This window comes from Endocarpon pusillum, assembly GCF_000464535.1.
Source record: "Endocarpon pusillum Z07020 unplaced genomic scaffold C706125, whole genome shotgun sequence".
Lineage (NCBI taxonomy): Eukaryota > Fungi > Ascomycota > Eurotiomycetes > Verrucariales > Verrucariaceae > Endocarpon > Endocarpon pusillum.
Window position 1 is genome coordinate 141,809 of NW_006913530.1, and position 16,790 is coordinate 158,598.

Here is a 16,790-nt window from a genome sequence, read left to right on the forward strand (position 1 = left end):
CGAACAATTAACGCTCACAAACCTTCGCGGTAGATCGCGCTCGCTCAGCCGAAGTGGCATTACTGTACTTGTTCTTGTAACTCTGTAGAAAGTTGCCTGCCCTTCGTTATTGAGTTCAGTTTCGAATGCTCGTGTAATCAGGCCGCTACAGTTCGCAGGGCACAATTTTGTGTCACCCCTGAGTTCATCAAAGCACCTTCGACAGAGAAGATGATTACAGGGTTCACAACTTTCAACTGTAAGCTTTATTTCATGGCGATAAAATCGAAAAAGAATAATGGCAGGTGAGAAGGCTTGATAGTACGCACCGAATCAGTTTATATCTATCCTTACATTTATCACAGCTTTCAGAAGCAGAATATGAGCTGCCCAAGCCTCGGTGGAATTGTGAACCAAGTTTTGCCAGTGATTTTATTCCGTGAAAATGACCGGATATTGTTGAGTTGGGTTCATTGGTCCAGCCGAAAAAAGGTATTCCGGCTGCAACATAGGTATCATACGAGATAGGTGAGGGTGGTGTAGGCAATCTCGTTATCTCGCCGAATTGGGCTGAGTTGACAATCTGGAAATTGAAAATCTCTGCCACGTCAGATCTCCAGATATGATCTGGGTATACGTCTGGGATGATTGATTGTTTTATCTTTCCGCCCGCCGCTATTGACATCATGTCATTCTTGGGCAGGTCCGTTCCAGGAAGAGGAGCAAAGCCGCCTCCCCTTAGTCGTAGGATGCAATGAAGAGTGCTTTTCTGTCGACTTTAGACTTGGCTCATTCTACTGAAGTGATCACGGACATTAGTGATCAGGAATGGGGAATTCTCACTTTTTGGATATTGAAATCGGATAGGGTCTTGCCCGGCGAATCTTCCCAGTCGCAGACAATCCTTGACCCCTGAAGACAACAGTCAGAAAAGCAAAGCACGTAATAGTGTCATTGAGACATACTTCTTGGATATTGTAATGCCCCAATGTTTTATCTAGATCAAAGGTCATCATTAGCGTTGAAGGTGACCATCAGATGACCTTTCTCACCATTTTCCAGTCTTCTACCTTCAAAGCTACATTCGTAGGGAGTTTGGCAGCCATCTCGTTTTGCAATTGTTTTCACTAGTGTAGCAATCGTATCATCTGGATGCAGGTAGATGTAGAAGTCTCGGAACGTTGAAACCAAGATCCTCATGCCTCCAGTGGCTGGAATAATCTCAATCTGCAAACCACCAACACACTCGAAGCCAGTCACCTGCTTTTCGATCGAGTGACCCGAACCATAGGGTACTGCCACAAATTGTCGGACGATTCCCGGACTGATTGCTGCTCCATCGATCCAGCGCTGTTCTGGATGGACTATATAGTCTTGTTTTCGAGCCACGCCATTTCTTGACTTGAGAAAAGTTGACATGTTTGGTCGCATTGGCTCTCCAGATACCACGTTCACGCCACCGGCATATATTCTTATTGCGAAAGGAACTGTTCGTGATGTATGTTTCCATACATTGCTTTCTTGGAAAGATATCCACATAGCTTCCTTTTCTGAGGTTTAGAACAATCAGCATGTTTTCTGGATCTACGTACTGATTCGAAAACCTTCCATATCATACTTATGGTACATTGGTAGGAAAAAGCCCCCCTTCTCGATAACGTCTTGGGACATGGTACTGGTAAATTTGGAAATATTGAAAAGAGGAAATGTCCCAAGACTGGCAGGTAGATTGTAGTCTTTATCGTCATCTGGCAGTCGGACGGTTCTGTGGAAGCGGATGTTGAGGCAACGATCCTCAAATAGAACGGACAGCATGTGATCTCCATCTTTATCGCGCAAAATCGCATGTATTTTCCTTGGATGCTTCTTTTCGGAGACAGGGCCATATGGTGCCCTTTCAGTGGACCAGCGAGTTTGCGGAACATTTTGATTGCTTTCGGTTGTCAAAAGCAAGTCGCCAGTTACACCGCTGATTCCTAACGCGTGAGATGTTGGCAAAGATTGCGTTTCTGTAGATAGTTGACTGAACCCGGAATGAATCGGGCTAGTCTTCACCAAACTGTTTTGCTTATGAAGATTGTCTTTAACCTCTTCGTTGCCTGGTCCCACGGTCGTTATAATCTCGCGAAGAGAAGCCAAAATTTTGCGATAACCATCAGATTCTGCTCCCGAAAAGCGGCACATGTCTTGGTGAGTAGCGTAGATTGTGCTTTTCTTCTCGAACGCATCCCCAATGATAGCGGAGTTACGGTCCACAACTATCAAGAAAATTTTCCGGTGTTAGCAACCGCAGTAAATGCATACTAGGATCTAGATTTTTGGTATGGCGAAAATATGACGATGATCCATACCTATTCCCAGCTTTGAGGTTGGTAGTCCCTCGAAATACGAATGAACCTTCAATGTCCTGGTAGCAAGCATGCGTGCGAATGCTTCGCATATACGCTCTAGAATTTCCGAATTCAACACAATGGCCTTTGGAACTGCTTCATTCACGTCCAGTAGAGCTGCTCGAGCTATTCGAGACGCAGAAACAGCAAGAGATGCTACTGTGCTTCCTCGATGTGGCGTTCCAAGGAAGATGATACCCTGCACACGAGGGTAGATCCCAGCCAGTGAAGGCTGGAAACCAACATTCTGCTTTGAGTAGTCCAAAGCCTGCCAACAGTCAATGCATTTTGCTCTAGAACCAAAAGTAAAATTGAATTGACCAACATCTTTACAAATTATCCCACCAAGCGAGTGGCAGATGAAGATAATTGACCGCTATAATCTAAGTGTCAGATACGATACGCGGCAAAAAGGTGGGTTTTACTCATGTACCTCACTACAATTTTCTCGGTAAAGTAGTAGACCCTCGAGTAATGCCTTTGCATGGTAGTGAATGTTATTTATCGATGTAGGTTGAAGAAAGTTGGTGACATTGGCATCACATCCGAATGATATTATGCGGACATCTGATAAGTCTTCGGGCAGAAGGTCCTTAGGCCAGAAAATCCCGCCCGTTGTCCAGGTCCGATTTTGATGTCCCCGTAATCCGTGGACAAGAACAATGCTGAATGGGCTTAGCAATTGTTGAAGCTTGATAACAGGAGCATTGCGTACTCTGCACGTGCATGCAACGTAGCTGGTTCATGGATCACTTTGCAGCCAACTGGATGTGAGTTAACATCCTGCGATGTCGCAGTGGCTGGCGAGGCTTTCCCTGGAAGTTTTCTAAACATCTTGAAGCAGTTTGAGGCAGATGCAAAATGTAGCTGTACACGATATCTCGCTGATCAGGATATCTTCGCTCTAAGCGAAAGAAAAGAAACGGTCTTTGGAAAAGCTTGAAATATATAAGTCCGGTAGGCTGGCTGAGTATGCCTTGGGTAGAATGCTTTTTCGATGGGCCCTATGTTGCCTGGTGTAGTTATTGGAAGTGGGGGCTGTGCAATGAGGCGGCTTTATGTTGAGTCGGCTGATGATTTCAGCGGGGCTGATGTTCAGATTTTGGCTCATGCGAGGCAAAAGCTTCTCCAAAGATTCTAAATTTGCACTTTTTTTACCCTCGATGCTACCATCGCAACGAATTTTCTTCCATCAAACCTCTTGCCCAAGCAGCAGATCCCATCAATTTGTCGAGATTATCACGATCACGGACACTAGGCTAAGTATTTCAGTGGCTATAACCGAGTTAATATATGAATCTAATGAGCCTAGGGAACATCTGATGACGGTTGTGTAATATAGCTAGTCTTTCAAACTTACGTTCTAAGTCGAGTTTTTTCAACTAACGCACCACGGAATACCTTCAGTTTCAGCTTCTTTTCGAGTTTGGAGTACTTTGTAACCGCAATCATGCAAATTGTTGTGAAGACGTGTAAGCGATCCTTGCTTCAAGAACTTATTGTTCCGTTTCGTCTTATATACTTATTTACCACTCTGTAGTGACGGGAAAAACTATTACCCTTGAGGTCGAGCCCTCTGATACTTTGGGTAGTGTTGCGTCTAAAATTCAAGACAAGGAAGGGATTCCTCTGGATCATCAAAGAATTCTTTTTGCGGGAAAGCAAGTCTACTGCCCACATCCAGGTGAACCACCAGAGCCTGAAATCCAAGACCTCCTAAGTAAGATGGAAAAGGAGATAAATGGTACATCTAGAGTAGGAAGACCAGCCTTCTAAAGTCGAATGACGGTCTCATCAAGGCCGATGACAGGCTGATAAGCAGTTAGCTGTAATAGTTGAGCAAAAGTGAACAACATGGACTGGAAACCTTTGGGTCTCTATCAAGTGATAGTGGGAGCTTAGCAAATAGACGCATCTGAGAGTTATATGAGACAATAGCTCCCACGATTCTGGACGCTGACGGAGATACATCATCCACATATTGAGTTCTGATTGATATATAAATGGGACGTCGACCAAATTATCGCCTTATTAGGTTAAAATAATTGCGTAATAGACAGGTGAATCCTCCAGCGCTCACCCACGAATCACGCAGAATTAATTGGTGGATGAGCGCTAAGTGAGTGCTGGGTGAGCTGGTGACAAAAGTGACATTAAGAGGTGAGTAGCCAACTAAGCCTAGAGCAGATTATCTCTCCTTCATTTCGACCGTATGATCAGGCAGAAGGGGAGGGTGGAAAGGAGGAAGAGAAAGAAGAGAAGGGAAGAGGCCTCACCTTGTTTTCTGAAGGGGGGGAAAGGTGGAAGAGGATTCAACGTGAAAAAAAAACCCCTCCCTCTCGATTGAACAAGTTGGCGCTAAACGGCTATGTTGGAGACCGTTGACGAGAGGCCGTTGTGAGGCAGGATCATGTAGCGCTCACTCACGAATCACCCAGGAACGCTGGGTGCTGGGTGAGTGCTGAGTGGGCTAGTGATAAAAGCGGCGGCGAGGCGCAGATTTTACTTTACTTATATTGTCAAGCGTAGTTATCTGCCCCAGTCCCGTCACCTGCCCAGTATTAATACACGTCTCCTGCGCATGTCAAATCCTCCCACCCGGCTGATAACGGGTGAAACGACCGTCTATTACACATTAATAATGTACCATGCTATACCCACGAACGCGATAGATTCCGGGAAATAAAAGCGGTGGGAGTTGAACGGGATACGCTTAACCCGATCTGGCTTGACACCCCCGGCACCTTGACACAGAGTAGTAGTAACTCCGTAATTACAGCAGCTAAGTGTCCCCACCAGCTGTGCTAGGCAATCAGCAGTCTTCAACACCTGAACCCTGGTAATACCTTTGGGAGCTGGCTGCGACTCCTCGGCTTCTTCTCCCACGGCTAGCAGTGATGTTTCTGGCTGTCAGCTTAAATTTGACTCCTCTACTAGAGTATTAAGCTGAGGCTCAAGGCCCATGTTGACAACTGGTGTCGCTCTAAGCATTTCACGCATTGACAAGATCAATGAAAAATACAACGAGCAAAAGTGGCTCTGTTACGTACCAGCTAATCTGTCACTAAAGTGCAGAACCACTTGCCCGGCCACCCCACTTAGCGGGCCAATTTCTGCACACCAACGCGCAGGCATCCTCATACTTCGAACAGCTATAGCTCCACCAATATAGCTCCAAATGGACTCGAACAAGGAGCATTCTATTCAGCAGGCCTCAAATGACGTTGATATAGGTTTATGAATATAAGCGATATGACGGCAGACACGAGGCAGATCATGGCAGCGGATGATTTCTTTCCCCCTTTCTCAGTAACTGATGGACAGCTCTATCTAGTAGACCGCATCTTCCGCCATCTGTCCACCACTTCCTCAAACCCCGTCCGATGCACTCAATTCAACTCAGCTCAAATCCAAAACCACTCTCCCCATCAACTTGCCCTCATCCATCTCTTCAAAGACCTTGGCCAACCCCTCCATCTTCTCGACCCGGAAATGCGTCTTGACCACCCCTCTAGCAGCCATCTCCAAGGTCTCAATAGCCTCCTTCCTGCCCCCGACCGCCGAGCCCACAATACTCAGCTGTTTCAACACCAACTTATCCGGGCAAGCAGTCGCAATGGGTTGGGGATCATGTTCCGGAATGCCCAAACACACCAGGGTACCGTTATATCTCAGAAAGTCGAGCGCTTGGGCATACGCGGCGTTACTGGCCGCGCAGAGCAGTACGGCGGCGGCGCCAAATCCACCGGCTAGGTCTCGGATCTGCTTGACCATATCCTGCGTGCCTTTCTCGCCTTTCTCGAATTTGCTTACGTCGAGGAAGAACTCGGCTCCACAGTCTTTGACAAATTTTTCTTTCTCACCCACGTCAGTTCCAATGACTCTGAAACCCATCCCCTTTGCGGCTATCTGAACAGCCAGATGCCCCAACCCTCCGCTAGCGCCAGCAATAACGACCCACTCTCCCGGCCCTGCCCGGCATTTCTTCAACGCGCTATATACCGTCAAGCCACCACAGAGCATCGGCGCGGCCAAATCACTCGCTACTCCCTCTGGAATCGGTGTTACGTAATGCGCCGGAGCGAGGGCATATTGCTGGAATGTTCCGGGGTAGTAATAGCCGCTGACTTTGCCGGAAGTACAGCTGGCGTCGACACCGGCGAAACAGGGGGGGCAACTCCCGCAGGCGGAGGCCACCCATTTTATCCCGACGCGGTCCCCTATTTTGAGGGGGGAGGAATCGTTTCCGGGGCCGAAGGAAGCAATGGTGCCGACGCCTTCGTGGCCGCCAATTTGGCCGGGTTGGGTTGGGTAGGGGAGCATAGGCCACTAGAAGAAGAAAAGAGGTGAGCGTCTGTCGGGTGGGGTGAGCTTGGGTGTGGGAAGGTCTGAGACAATAGCTGTATTGACGAGTGAGTGCCTGAGGTTGGGTCTCTGGTTGAAAGAGGTCAAAGGGGCTTGGGGAAGCTCCCCCACCCAAGGTTCCGTCAACCACGATAGTGATACGCTCTTCAGCGTGGCGACCCGTTAATTATATCTTAGGACCACAGGGTTAATGGCCTTGTCTGTTGGTACTGATCCTAGAGCCTCAGAACGCTTATCCGCCTAACACCACTAGCCCATAGCATGAGAATGGTCTTTGATCTCAATCCTTCGTCCTTACCGGGCCTCGAGCCGTATACGAGAAAGAATATCGACGGAAGGCATAAGATAGAAGTGGACGTTGTGAACTTACTGAGTTTGTCATGATACAAAGATCGGAATGGCATACGCCTGAATGCGTCCTAGAGACCAGTGAGTCAGTCAGCAGGTCACCCTACTCTGACTCAGGACTCATTCATGCAGGATGAGACAAGACGAGATCAAGGCCAAGGCCAAGCAAGCGACATCTTTCCTCTGTTGCCAAATCCACAACTAGACGCAGGGACGACATGACTAGAGCGTGATAAAGAGAGGTGAAGGCGAGGGAGTTGGATACAAATTCACCAAGACCTCTCCAGTCCCGGGCTCCGGCGTGTCGATCTCCTCCACTTTGATGGATATCGTTCCGGGCTTGTCGTAAACGCATGCTTTATGCTTCTTTGGGACTTCAACGGAGCCCATGGTGATGGTTGATCTGGGATCGACTTGGAGCTGAGGGGTTGGTGCTAGGAGGAAGGGGGGTTTTGAAGAAGGAATGAGTTGGACGATAATGGCGAAGAGGTAGGCGCAGGATGAGTTAGATTGAGATTGGATCTAGGCGCAGCGTTGGTGCATTCAGGCAGGTCCTGAGTCACTTAAAATCTCGAATCACCGAGGATCGCAATGACATATAGGGATTCTTAGGTCAGTCTAAGGGCCGAGTTGTCTCAAAGCGAAGGGAAGGAAGGCATGATTGCGGGGTAGTGAGCGGTTTTCGACCGCATAAAGGCATGATGGAAGTGGGTGTAGACACTTTTAGCTCAGGTAACATAGGACTCGGTACCGAGGCGCAAGGATGAGTTGGCTGCTGCGAGTGGACTCCGTAAACATGCATAATTCAACCACCTACAAGGTCAAACGCTGACAGTGTATACAATGAGGGCCAAGGTTCCGAGTTTTGCGGTTAACTTACTAGTACCCCGTTAATTGTTGCCAAATTAGTTGTACGACTGCCAGTGGTAGTACCACTAGTAGTAGTTAGTAGTTAGTTGTGTATTGTGTAACAATCTGTAAATACCCGTAGAAAGCAAATTGTTCTAGCCAATCAAAAGACAGCGTAAGTAAATATGTGTACGAATTAGCTGTGCTGTACGGAGTACTCCGTACGACGGGATTAGAAGCGAAATTACAGTAGAAATTGACCAATCAATACGCATGGATTACGCATAGAAAACCTGGGTCAATAGGCGCTCATAGTGTTCGACATGATATGTACCATGTGCCAAGAAATTTCAGAAGCGGAGCACTGGCAGTGGGAGTGAACGTACCAAGAGATAAGGTGTGGGCTTCAAGGTAGCATTGATTCAGAGTAGGTACCAGTGACATCCGACTCCATATCTCGACCAGCGAGAGACACCAAACCGTAAAACTTCCGAGCTTTGTATAGCGACATGAGAAAGATATCATAAGGCCGAAAGGAATGTTCCTCCTTCAGCCTAATCGCAAATTCAAGCAGGTGAAATATACAACAGAAAAAGGAAAATGCCTGGCGGCGATACGATCTTTGCACAGGGTATCCAGCTTAGTCAAACAATCATCTCCCATACCGTCATCTTCTTCTACCCTATTTCGAACGCTTCTGCCCACCTCGGCCAGCGCCAGCTGCGGGTCTTTTCTGTCCGGGATGAGGTCCAGCGGTTGGACTCGTAGCTTCTGTAATTGAATCTAAAATTCCTTGGAATGCACGACGGTACGCAAGAGGAGCTTGCTGACGGTGAAGGAGGCCACGAATCTCGTCCAGCTGCTCGTGTCTGCTAGCCGTTGCCAGTACCGCTTTTGGTAGAATTCTCAGAGCGTCCAGCGCAAATGGAGGCCTGCCTACAGAAGGATGACCGATCAGGCACTGGAAGAGGTTACGCTCATCTTCATCTTCGCCACGAGGAGCTCTGCGGCCCCATGTGCTGTTCTCAAAGGCGTCATGGTTGCGATTGCAAACGTCCCGTAGGAGGAAGATGAGGCATTCTGCCGCTCGTTCACCACCATGGGGATGTCTCTCACGCACTTCATCCTTGATGAGGTCGACATATTCTTGGAGGCGACTACCGAGGTCCTTCACCGAAGGATGAGGCACAGGAAGATGTGCTGACGAGGTGCCGTTCTTGGCGTATTCGTCAAATGCCAGCAGCGTAATCCTAATCCGCTTGGTAACTTTTTGGAATAAGTCAACAGCACGTGCTTGTACGGGCTGTGCTCTACTCAGACTCCTGTAAATAGCGTGGTCGTTGACAGCGAGTCGGAAGATGGTGCCCTCAAGGTCTAGTTGGATCATACACTCAGCAGGTGAACGAACATGACTGATGGTCTCGAATATATCAGGACGGAACTCGGTTGGTAGCACGTCGGCCTCAAACGTCGATAGAATATCACGTGTTTTATAGGCACGCGACATAATGGGCGATGTTGACGTGTCGGTCGAGGAGGAGGAAGACTCAGATCTAGCCCTTTGCTTGCCCTTCGCGAGAGAGCCTTGTGTTCGAGGCTGAGAACGCGACGACGGTTGGTCTTGCTCATCTTCTGAGCTATCATCATCGGAAGACGAGGCAGCGGTACCTGGTTTCGATGGTTTCTCCGCTGAGCGCCCTTGTGCTTGGCGTCTTGTTGTGGGCATTTGGGTGTCGATGGACAGTTTTCCGAACTGACGGCTAGGAGCAGACATGAGGTAGGAAGTGAATGATAGCGACAATGGAGAATTGGGAACGATCACAACATGAAAAATGAGTGACTTTATGGAACCGGCAGACTCGTATCTAGGCATTGAAAAGGAAGATTCGGTCTGCTTTGTGCCGCAGGTCAAAGGGGCACTCCATCAAATTTGAACCATCAATCATCAATCAAGTTACTTCAGCGGTGGAAACCACATGGCCGGGAAGGAGGTCAACCCTCTTTTCTTGGACTGGAACCACGTACGAAAGGAACAGGTCCGACTTCGATACTTCCAGAAGCCCATCTCCTAGTGCACTACAGCCGCGGTACTGGATAGTGATCGATCAACCACCTAGCAAATGAACGGTGAGGGTGACGATAAGACCTAGAGAGCGGATTGGGGGCCCTAGTGTTTGCTGGCCTGCAGAGAGGTCGTTGCCTCCAACATGAGAAGGAGAAATTCGAGGCAAATCGGGCCCAAGTTGGCGTAGGCGGCGGAGCTGATAGAGTTGCTCCGAAAGCTGGTTCCATCATGAACTCTCTTCGTGTGAGAAACAGAGCTTCGAAGCTTCCTTGCAGGGTGATGAGGTCGCCAAGCGGTCGGCGGCTACGGTAGTAGCTACCATTGGTCCATCATCCGCAATGCTTGGTCGGCTAACCTCCCCCGCGGCGCGGCAATGACCAGACTGGGAAGTTACTTCAATTGTTGGTCTGAATTAGCCTCACAAGGTTGAACCCGCTCGCATGAACCAACCTCCAAATTCACCGCTCTTCATCTTCAGGCTCAAGGTCTAAGGCAGCGACATCATGCTTAATGCGGTGAATTGTTCTGATGAGCAATATCAGGATAGACAGGTTGTTAGCGAGGGTGGCTTTGCGAAGAGTCCAAAGCGTCCGATACTGATCGGCCAGAGTCCGCCGAAGCACTGGAAAACGATCGGGGAGATGGTGCATAGTCTTGTGCATGCTTGAATGAATCCCTGAGAACGTCTTTGGGTGTGGAGCTGTCTGACCTATTCATTGGAAGCTGGTAAAAGACGCTCACCCAAGCCACGTAGACGAGGACGTGATAAAAATAGCTTCTACAAACGCTGTCTGACCTGTCATTGGCGACGGCGTTAGTTTGTGGAACCGCTTGCCGACTCATGTGTCTTTGTGTTGCAGTCTGTGACCATGTCATTCGATTCGTTCTGCGAAGCTTGGATTGATGATCGCTGCCTGTTCGCCGGAGTTGGTGCCTCACTTTGTCCGTGCCTATGCTTTCCCTTTCCAGACTGTGGTCCGAGGGATCGCTCGAAAGGGCTGTCTACAACCTGGCCCTTGTCGATCCTGGCTTAGTGGAGCCTTTAGAGAATAGTGAGGGACATGGGCACGCGGCACGCGGCACACGCGGGAGTTTGATCTGCATGCCTCGCCAACAAACTTGTATGGAAAGGCGGTGGATTAATCTCCCAGACGACCGGTGAACAGTCGCCAGTAGGCACTCTGACTCCATGCAAAGGCTTCCTTTTAAGGTTCGCCTAAGCTCAGCAAGTATGTTGGGAGGGCATCATACCAGGATATTCAGTATGGCTCAGAGATTCATTTTCAGCTCCATCCTGTTGTTGGACATCTCTTGATAAGACAATCAGGCCATTTCCAGCAAAGATTCTCGACAGACCTAAGAACACAGCCTTGACTAGTTGATCAGCACTTTATCTGTTCTGACACCCTTTCTGCATTTTGCTGTAATGATTGGCACAAAGCCTGGGCTTTAGCCTGATACCTCCACGAAATCTATCGCAAAGTGAACCTCTTCCGCAAACCTGTTTTAGGATCTAGTCATTCCATTTTAGTTGCGTTAGAATGAATCCTCGTCTGGCTCGTCGTGGAATGCGGGGAGCATTATCGGGTTGGTAGGAAGCCCAACATTTCCGTAGCCATCGGAAATGAAACAGAGCCATTCTACGGTCACATGGCCCGGAAGCTGTCAAGTGTTCGGACGGCGGCCGTCGATAATATCATTCCATATCTCATAGCTTTGAAGGTTTGGCCATTGGTCGCACGTTCTCTATTCTCTGCCGAAAGCCTTCTTGAAAATCCTTCGAGTTTGTTATGGGCTCTTTCAATCTTCCAGCTTCTTCCTTCAGAAAAATTGGCCATATCGTATCGTTCAGCCAATTGGCTACTATTGCACCACTCTCGCTAGGGTTATCAAATGGAAAGTTGTGGCGGCCATGTTCAACGAACTTTTCCTCTACTTGGCCCCTTTCTTTGCCTCCTCCTCCCATGAGACTCGTTCCAAGGGCTGTTGTGATTCGTTCCCTGTACGGCGCATTGGACAGCCACTTGTCCTCTGTAGACCACACGAGGAGCGTCTTGCAGTGAATCCCCGTCATAAATTCCTTGATTCTGGAACCTTCAGCTCGATAAAACCCAGTGACCATCTGAATTTCGACCAATCTGGTCATGTATTCTTCTCCAGTAGGGTAGCCTGGCAGTGGCGGGTCCGGTCTAACGTACAAAGCCCATTCTTGGCTCTTTGGGGTCGTGAACGCGACCCCTCCTCCTTCGGCGTCAGGGATGTCGACAAGGTCATATTGTAGCACCTTTTCAAAGACCCTTGGATCGAAACGGCCGTAGTAGGGACTCTTACCAAAAGCCTTCCGCGCCGCTTCACGGCTCGGCCATCTGTCTCGTCTCCCAGCCAATCCTTTAATGCGAGGGTTTCCTGTTTCGTATGTTCCATGCCACCACCCACTTTCCGTGGTGGGCTCCATACATACAAGCCCTTGAAAGATCCTGGGATGTCAGCTAGCGTTCAACAACATGCTATTGCATCCCCAGCTGGAGCCGATACCAACCAGTGGTGGTGGCATTTCTGCTTGAAATATGTTTATCAAGTGCTTGACATCGTGAGCAGTGTCGAACCAGTGCGGTTCATCGCATATTTCAGAAGCATTGAGCAGATATGATTGACCGTGGTTTGCGGCATCAAGGGACCATATCGAGCGTATTGGAGGACATGATGGATGAGCAAGAAGATCAGCAAAGAAGGGCTCATAGGATTCTTTAGCACAGGCTGCACCATGGTGGAAAACAATGGTGATTGCTTCTTTGGGAACGGTGCTTGGTACATCGCCGGGTCTTGCTGGTTTCTGTGGCGTGTATTGCTTGATATGGAGGCGAAGACGTGAAGTGTACGGATTACGCACTCCACGACGAAAGCCTCGAGGATAAGACGCAGGGATGACGTGCTCTTTCACCAGCCATACATCGGAGGCCGATGTTGGTGAAGACATACCGTTGAGCTTCTAAGTCTGAAATCACTATTGGGTTAAATGGAGCACTGAATCGAAGAGTGATTCAGGCCGAGGTCGATGATAAGAAAGCGTGACCCATCCAATCAGGCTTAGAAAGTGTAGAGCTAGAGATCCTAGTTTACTGAAGGTATTCCTTAAGGTATCCACCTTTCTGACGTAAATTTTGACATTTTTCTCATTGGTGGCTGAAACTCAGTAGCGCAAGTGTCTAAATTAGTCTCAACGAATGACAGACATCTATTGCAACCTTAAACCCATTAAAGATATTTGCTAGGTCATCTTTGGCTTAATGATTCAGATTTGTTTTTCTACTGCGACATTGATTGGGCATAATCTGGTGGGCCGCGCGCTTATCTGCCAATTATAAGCTCTTATCCGTCATCGCGTTTGTAACAACCAATTAGAAAAATGTCAAAATTTACGTCAGAAAGGTGGATAAGTTGAGAATGAGTAATCTAAGTTAAAGTCCTATGGCTTAAGGTCTTTAAGCGACCTAAGGGGACAATGTAATCTTAGAAGCCTATTCTGGAATTTTGGTAGCTGACAGCATAGTTTCACCCTACAATTGGTTAGAATGTTTAGGCTACCCGAGCCCGAGGCCCATCGCACCAGTGAAACAATCGCTATCGCTGTTGACATAAGTTTTGTGACAGATTAGGTAGTAGAGTCTGTAAGGTAACCTGTTCGATATATCACCTCATTTATTTCATCACACTTGCTGTGCCAAGAGCAACCCTAACTAATTGTTCCACCGGGCCTCGGCCCGCCCGGCCCAGTACTCACCTTGGCCGAAGCTGTCACCTTCTCAATCAACTACAGTGACTCCCTTACTGTAAGTTACTGAGTTACGAGTGTTCCTAAGTCTAATAGAACATGTCTGCTCTCAACAATAATCAAAGCTTTTCAGAAGAGCAACGGCACGACGGGGTACAGCGCCGCTGTCTATAAGATTAGCATCAGAGTGCTGCATCCATCCCGTTCTTGGAGCCGCATCATGCACCCAACCATTGCTTCCCTTCGAGTACCGAAACCATAGGCATCAGGCGCGACTGACAATAACAACAGCAGAGACGATGCGCGCATGTCCTTCATATGGCGGATCTAAAAGAGGGATGCAGCAGCTCTAGGCCCGAGTTTTACTCAACTAAATGTATGCATGAAGCTGATGAAGCATAAGGCGATGCGACTGTGAAGGTATGAATACGCCACGCGGCGGGAAGGGAAGGTTTGTTCCGTGCCCGAGAAGCTTTTATTGTGTCTTCTTTAATCGCTGTATGTATCTTCCACAACATCCGCAGCTGTATTTCGCGCCTCGATTGCTTCGCTGCTCTAAATACTGACGGCACGGTCTCGTGTTCTTCTAGCAGATTTTGCAAAAGCATCAAATGTGAGATATGCATGATGATAATACCGCTTCGTGAAGTCGAGACCTCAACCTTGCTTACCAGCTATATTTTCCTTGTGAAAGCGCCTTATCTATCGTTATCGTTTAAGACGTCGCAAGAAGTTGCTCATCTTTCTCGATTTCCTATGTATTCTGGCACATAGCCCAACATAAATTCTCTTCGCTACCGGGGCATGGTTTGGCCAAGTCATGACCCGAAAGCCTGGTTAAGCGATTGGGCTCTCAGAGTGATACCGCATCTAATCTTAATTCAAAGTCATGTGGATTGAGACTGTCAATCTAACAATCGCGGTGATATGGCGACGCAGGTATCCCATGGTGTGTAAATCAAAACATCTGATGCATATCCAGAATCATCAAGAGGACGAGGCTCTGCAATTGAGGGAGACCCAGGTTCTTTAGAAGGACCTGACACTGGAGACCTAGATTCTTGTGAAGTATCTGCCACTCCAGGCGAAGGAGATCTAGATGTCTTGGGAGAACCAGACATTGCTTCAGTATCTTCTTGCTTGTAATTCCAAGTTGCAAAAGTACGCCTTGGTACGCCTGTCAACCTCTCAATTTCAGTAGGGCAGTAATGCTCTTTACGAAGAGCAAAAACTTCTTGACGCTTACGCTTGCCCCAAGGCTTTACGACCTTCAAGCGGGCTGTGTCCAATTCTCCGGCGGCAATGGCATTTCTTTTCCATGTGTTGACTGTGCTTCTTGGGATCTTTTTCTCTCTTGCAATGTCCGCGATAACTGCGTCCTGTCGAAGAAGGCTAATGACTTCGGTACGTAATTCCCTATCGTAATACGATTGACTGATACGACTGTGTTTGCGTGATGGAGGACCTGCTAGCCTAGCCGCACTACCTGGGTCCTTTTCCCGTTGTAAACCATCCTGCGAACTGCTTGTTGACCTGGAAATCGCTCTTCGTGAGTGCTTGGAATGTAGGGCTGGAATTTCTGCTTGTCTGTGGGAAGAGCGACGGGATGCTTGTTCAGAAACCACAAGTGCACTGCCAATACTTCTAATGACATTCGATAGTTTGCTTGCTTCAGTTGGGATTCGATTCCTGGTCGACCGCTTTCGGGTGGGTGTCTTTCTAGTAGAATTGAAATAAGCTGTTTCAGCAGCAGGGGACCATGGAATTGCTTCATTTGTTCTTTGTAAGCTTCGATTTGAAGTTGTGATCGATTCCGTAACATAATCAGCTACGTATCTAGGGGCTCTAGCATTGTTCTCCATGATTGAACCTTGAACGTTTTTTGATCTTGAAGAGAGAGCTACAGCTGGGAATCGCTGTTCTGGTGTGTTCTGAGAGGCAGCTCTATGTGTTGACAATCTCCCAGGTGTAGACCTTGGCACCCAAGTTACTAGGTCTCCGGAGGATGAACCTGGTGCTGAAGGGACTGCTGGCCCTGCTTGTGCAGCTCTGGGTCCATGATCTTCCGGGTCATTAGGTGGCGAGCCTGAGATATCCAATCCCCTGGCCTCTGTAGTCTGAGAGCTATGGGGCTGGGAGTCGTGTGAATCTGAGGATGATATTCCTACCAATTGTGCTCGTCTAGCTTCAGGGGTTGATGGGGGCATATGCTTCGATATGCCTGGGGGAGGAGGTTTGGAGGACATGTTGAAGGGTGTCATACCAGTCAGGAGGGTTTCTATGGTCAGAGCATGAAAAAGAGAGGACGAGAAAGCATGTGTGAGGAGAAAGTACTTTGGATGCTAATCTTTCCACGAACGGAGAAATAATGCTGATTGACAGTAGAATAGTAGGACACCTTCAAGTCTCACCTTTGTAGGCCAGCAAAGCCGTCTCTGCCCCGTCTCTGCATTGTCGTGGTATCCGAACGCTGCTGTGTCACGGTGTCTTCCTGAATCCAAACATAACAAGTCACATCACGGGTCACATCACAAGTCTAGTCGCCATTATACCTCAGTCTAGTTCATCACTAGTACTACTAGTAGTTAGTCACCACACCGGCCTTGGCAGCTACTCTGGATTAAGTAAGTAAGTAAGTTTCGAAGTAGTTAGTAACGTACTAGTACGGAGTAGTAGCAGTAGATCAACAAACAACCACTAACTACTAGTCTTGGGAGACATCCATGCTGCTCAACCTGAACTAGGCTCTCTGTACCGGCAGAGACCGTGGGCAGAATGGTAGCAGACTAAAAGGTCAGGAAAGGGTGGGGATAGAATCTGGGGATGGAATCTGGAGCAATGCTGCTGGGGCAAGCCCAATGTGAAGACAGGCATGGAGGACGCTTGCAACAAGGGGCCCTCAGAAAGAAAAGAAGTCATTTTATTCCTAGAAGAGATAGAATCGATTGCATGGAAGGGTCAGCGCCCAAGAATCCCATAAACACCTTCTCCCACACAACAGCAGGCCGGATTTCTGCTGCAA

General features: G+C 48.3%; 5 protein-coding genes across 5 annotated transcripts; all 5 read right to left on the reverse strand.

Annotated features, from left to right (window-relative positions):
* Positions 1-981: 981 nt before the first annotated feature.
* On the reverse strand, positions 982-3,203 carry EPUS_05861 (uncharacterized protein; the record flags this gene model as incomplete). The annotated part of the gene is made up of 6 exons (XM_007787922.1): positions 982-1,529; positions 1,572-2,237; positions 2,331-2,637; positions 2,695-2,745; positions 2,803-3,034; positions 3,085-3,203. The coding sequence occupies 6 exons, from the start codon at positions 3,201-3,203 to the stop codon at positions 982-984; spliced, it is 1,923 nt and encodes a 640-aa protein (XP_007786112.1).
* Positions 3,204-5,768: 2,565 nt separating this feature from the next.
* EPUS_05862 (Alcohol dehydrogenase 2) lies at positions 5,769-7,472 on the reverse strand (the record flags this gene model as incomplete). Its single annotated transcript, XM_007787923.1, has 2 exons — positions 5,769-6,698; positions 7,356-7,472. The coding sequence occupies 2 exons, from the start codon at positions 7,470-7,472 to the stop codon at positions 5,769-5,771; spliced, it is 1,047 nt and encodes a 348-aa protein (XP_007786113.1).
* A 1,141-nt stretch (positions 7,473-8,613) lies between these two features.
* Positions 8,614-9,705, reverse strand: EPUS_05863 (uncharacterized protein; the record flags this gene model as incomplete). The annotated part of the gene is made up of 1 exon (XM_007787924.1): positions 8,614-9,705. One exon carries the CDS (start codon positions 9,703-9,705, stop codon positions 8,614-8,616), a length of 1,092 nt encoding a protein of 363 aa, XP_007786114.1.
* A 1,999-nt stretch (positions 9,706-11,704) lies between these two features.
* On the reverse strand, positions 11,705-12,973 carry EPUS_05864 (uncharacterized protein; the record flags this gene model as incomplete). The annotated part of the gene is made up of 2 exons (XM_007787925.1): positions 11,705-12,462; positions 12,532-12,973. 2 exons carry the CDS (start codon positions 12,971-12,973, stop codon positions 11,705-11,707), a joined length of 1,200 nt encoding a protein of 399 aa, XP_007786115.1.
* A 1,700-nt stretch (positions 12,974-14,673) lies between these two features.
* Positions 14,674-16,014, reverse strand: EPUS_05865 (uncharacterized protein; the record flags this gene model as incomplete). The annotated part of the gene is made up of 1 exon (XM_007787926.1): positions 14,674-16,014. The coding sequence occupies one exon, from the start codon at positions 16,012-16,014 to the stop codon at positions 14,674-14,676; it is 1,341 nt and encodes a 446-aa protein (XP_007786116.1).
* Positions 16,015-16,790: the final 776 nt, after the last annotated feature.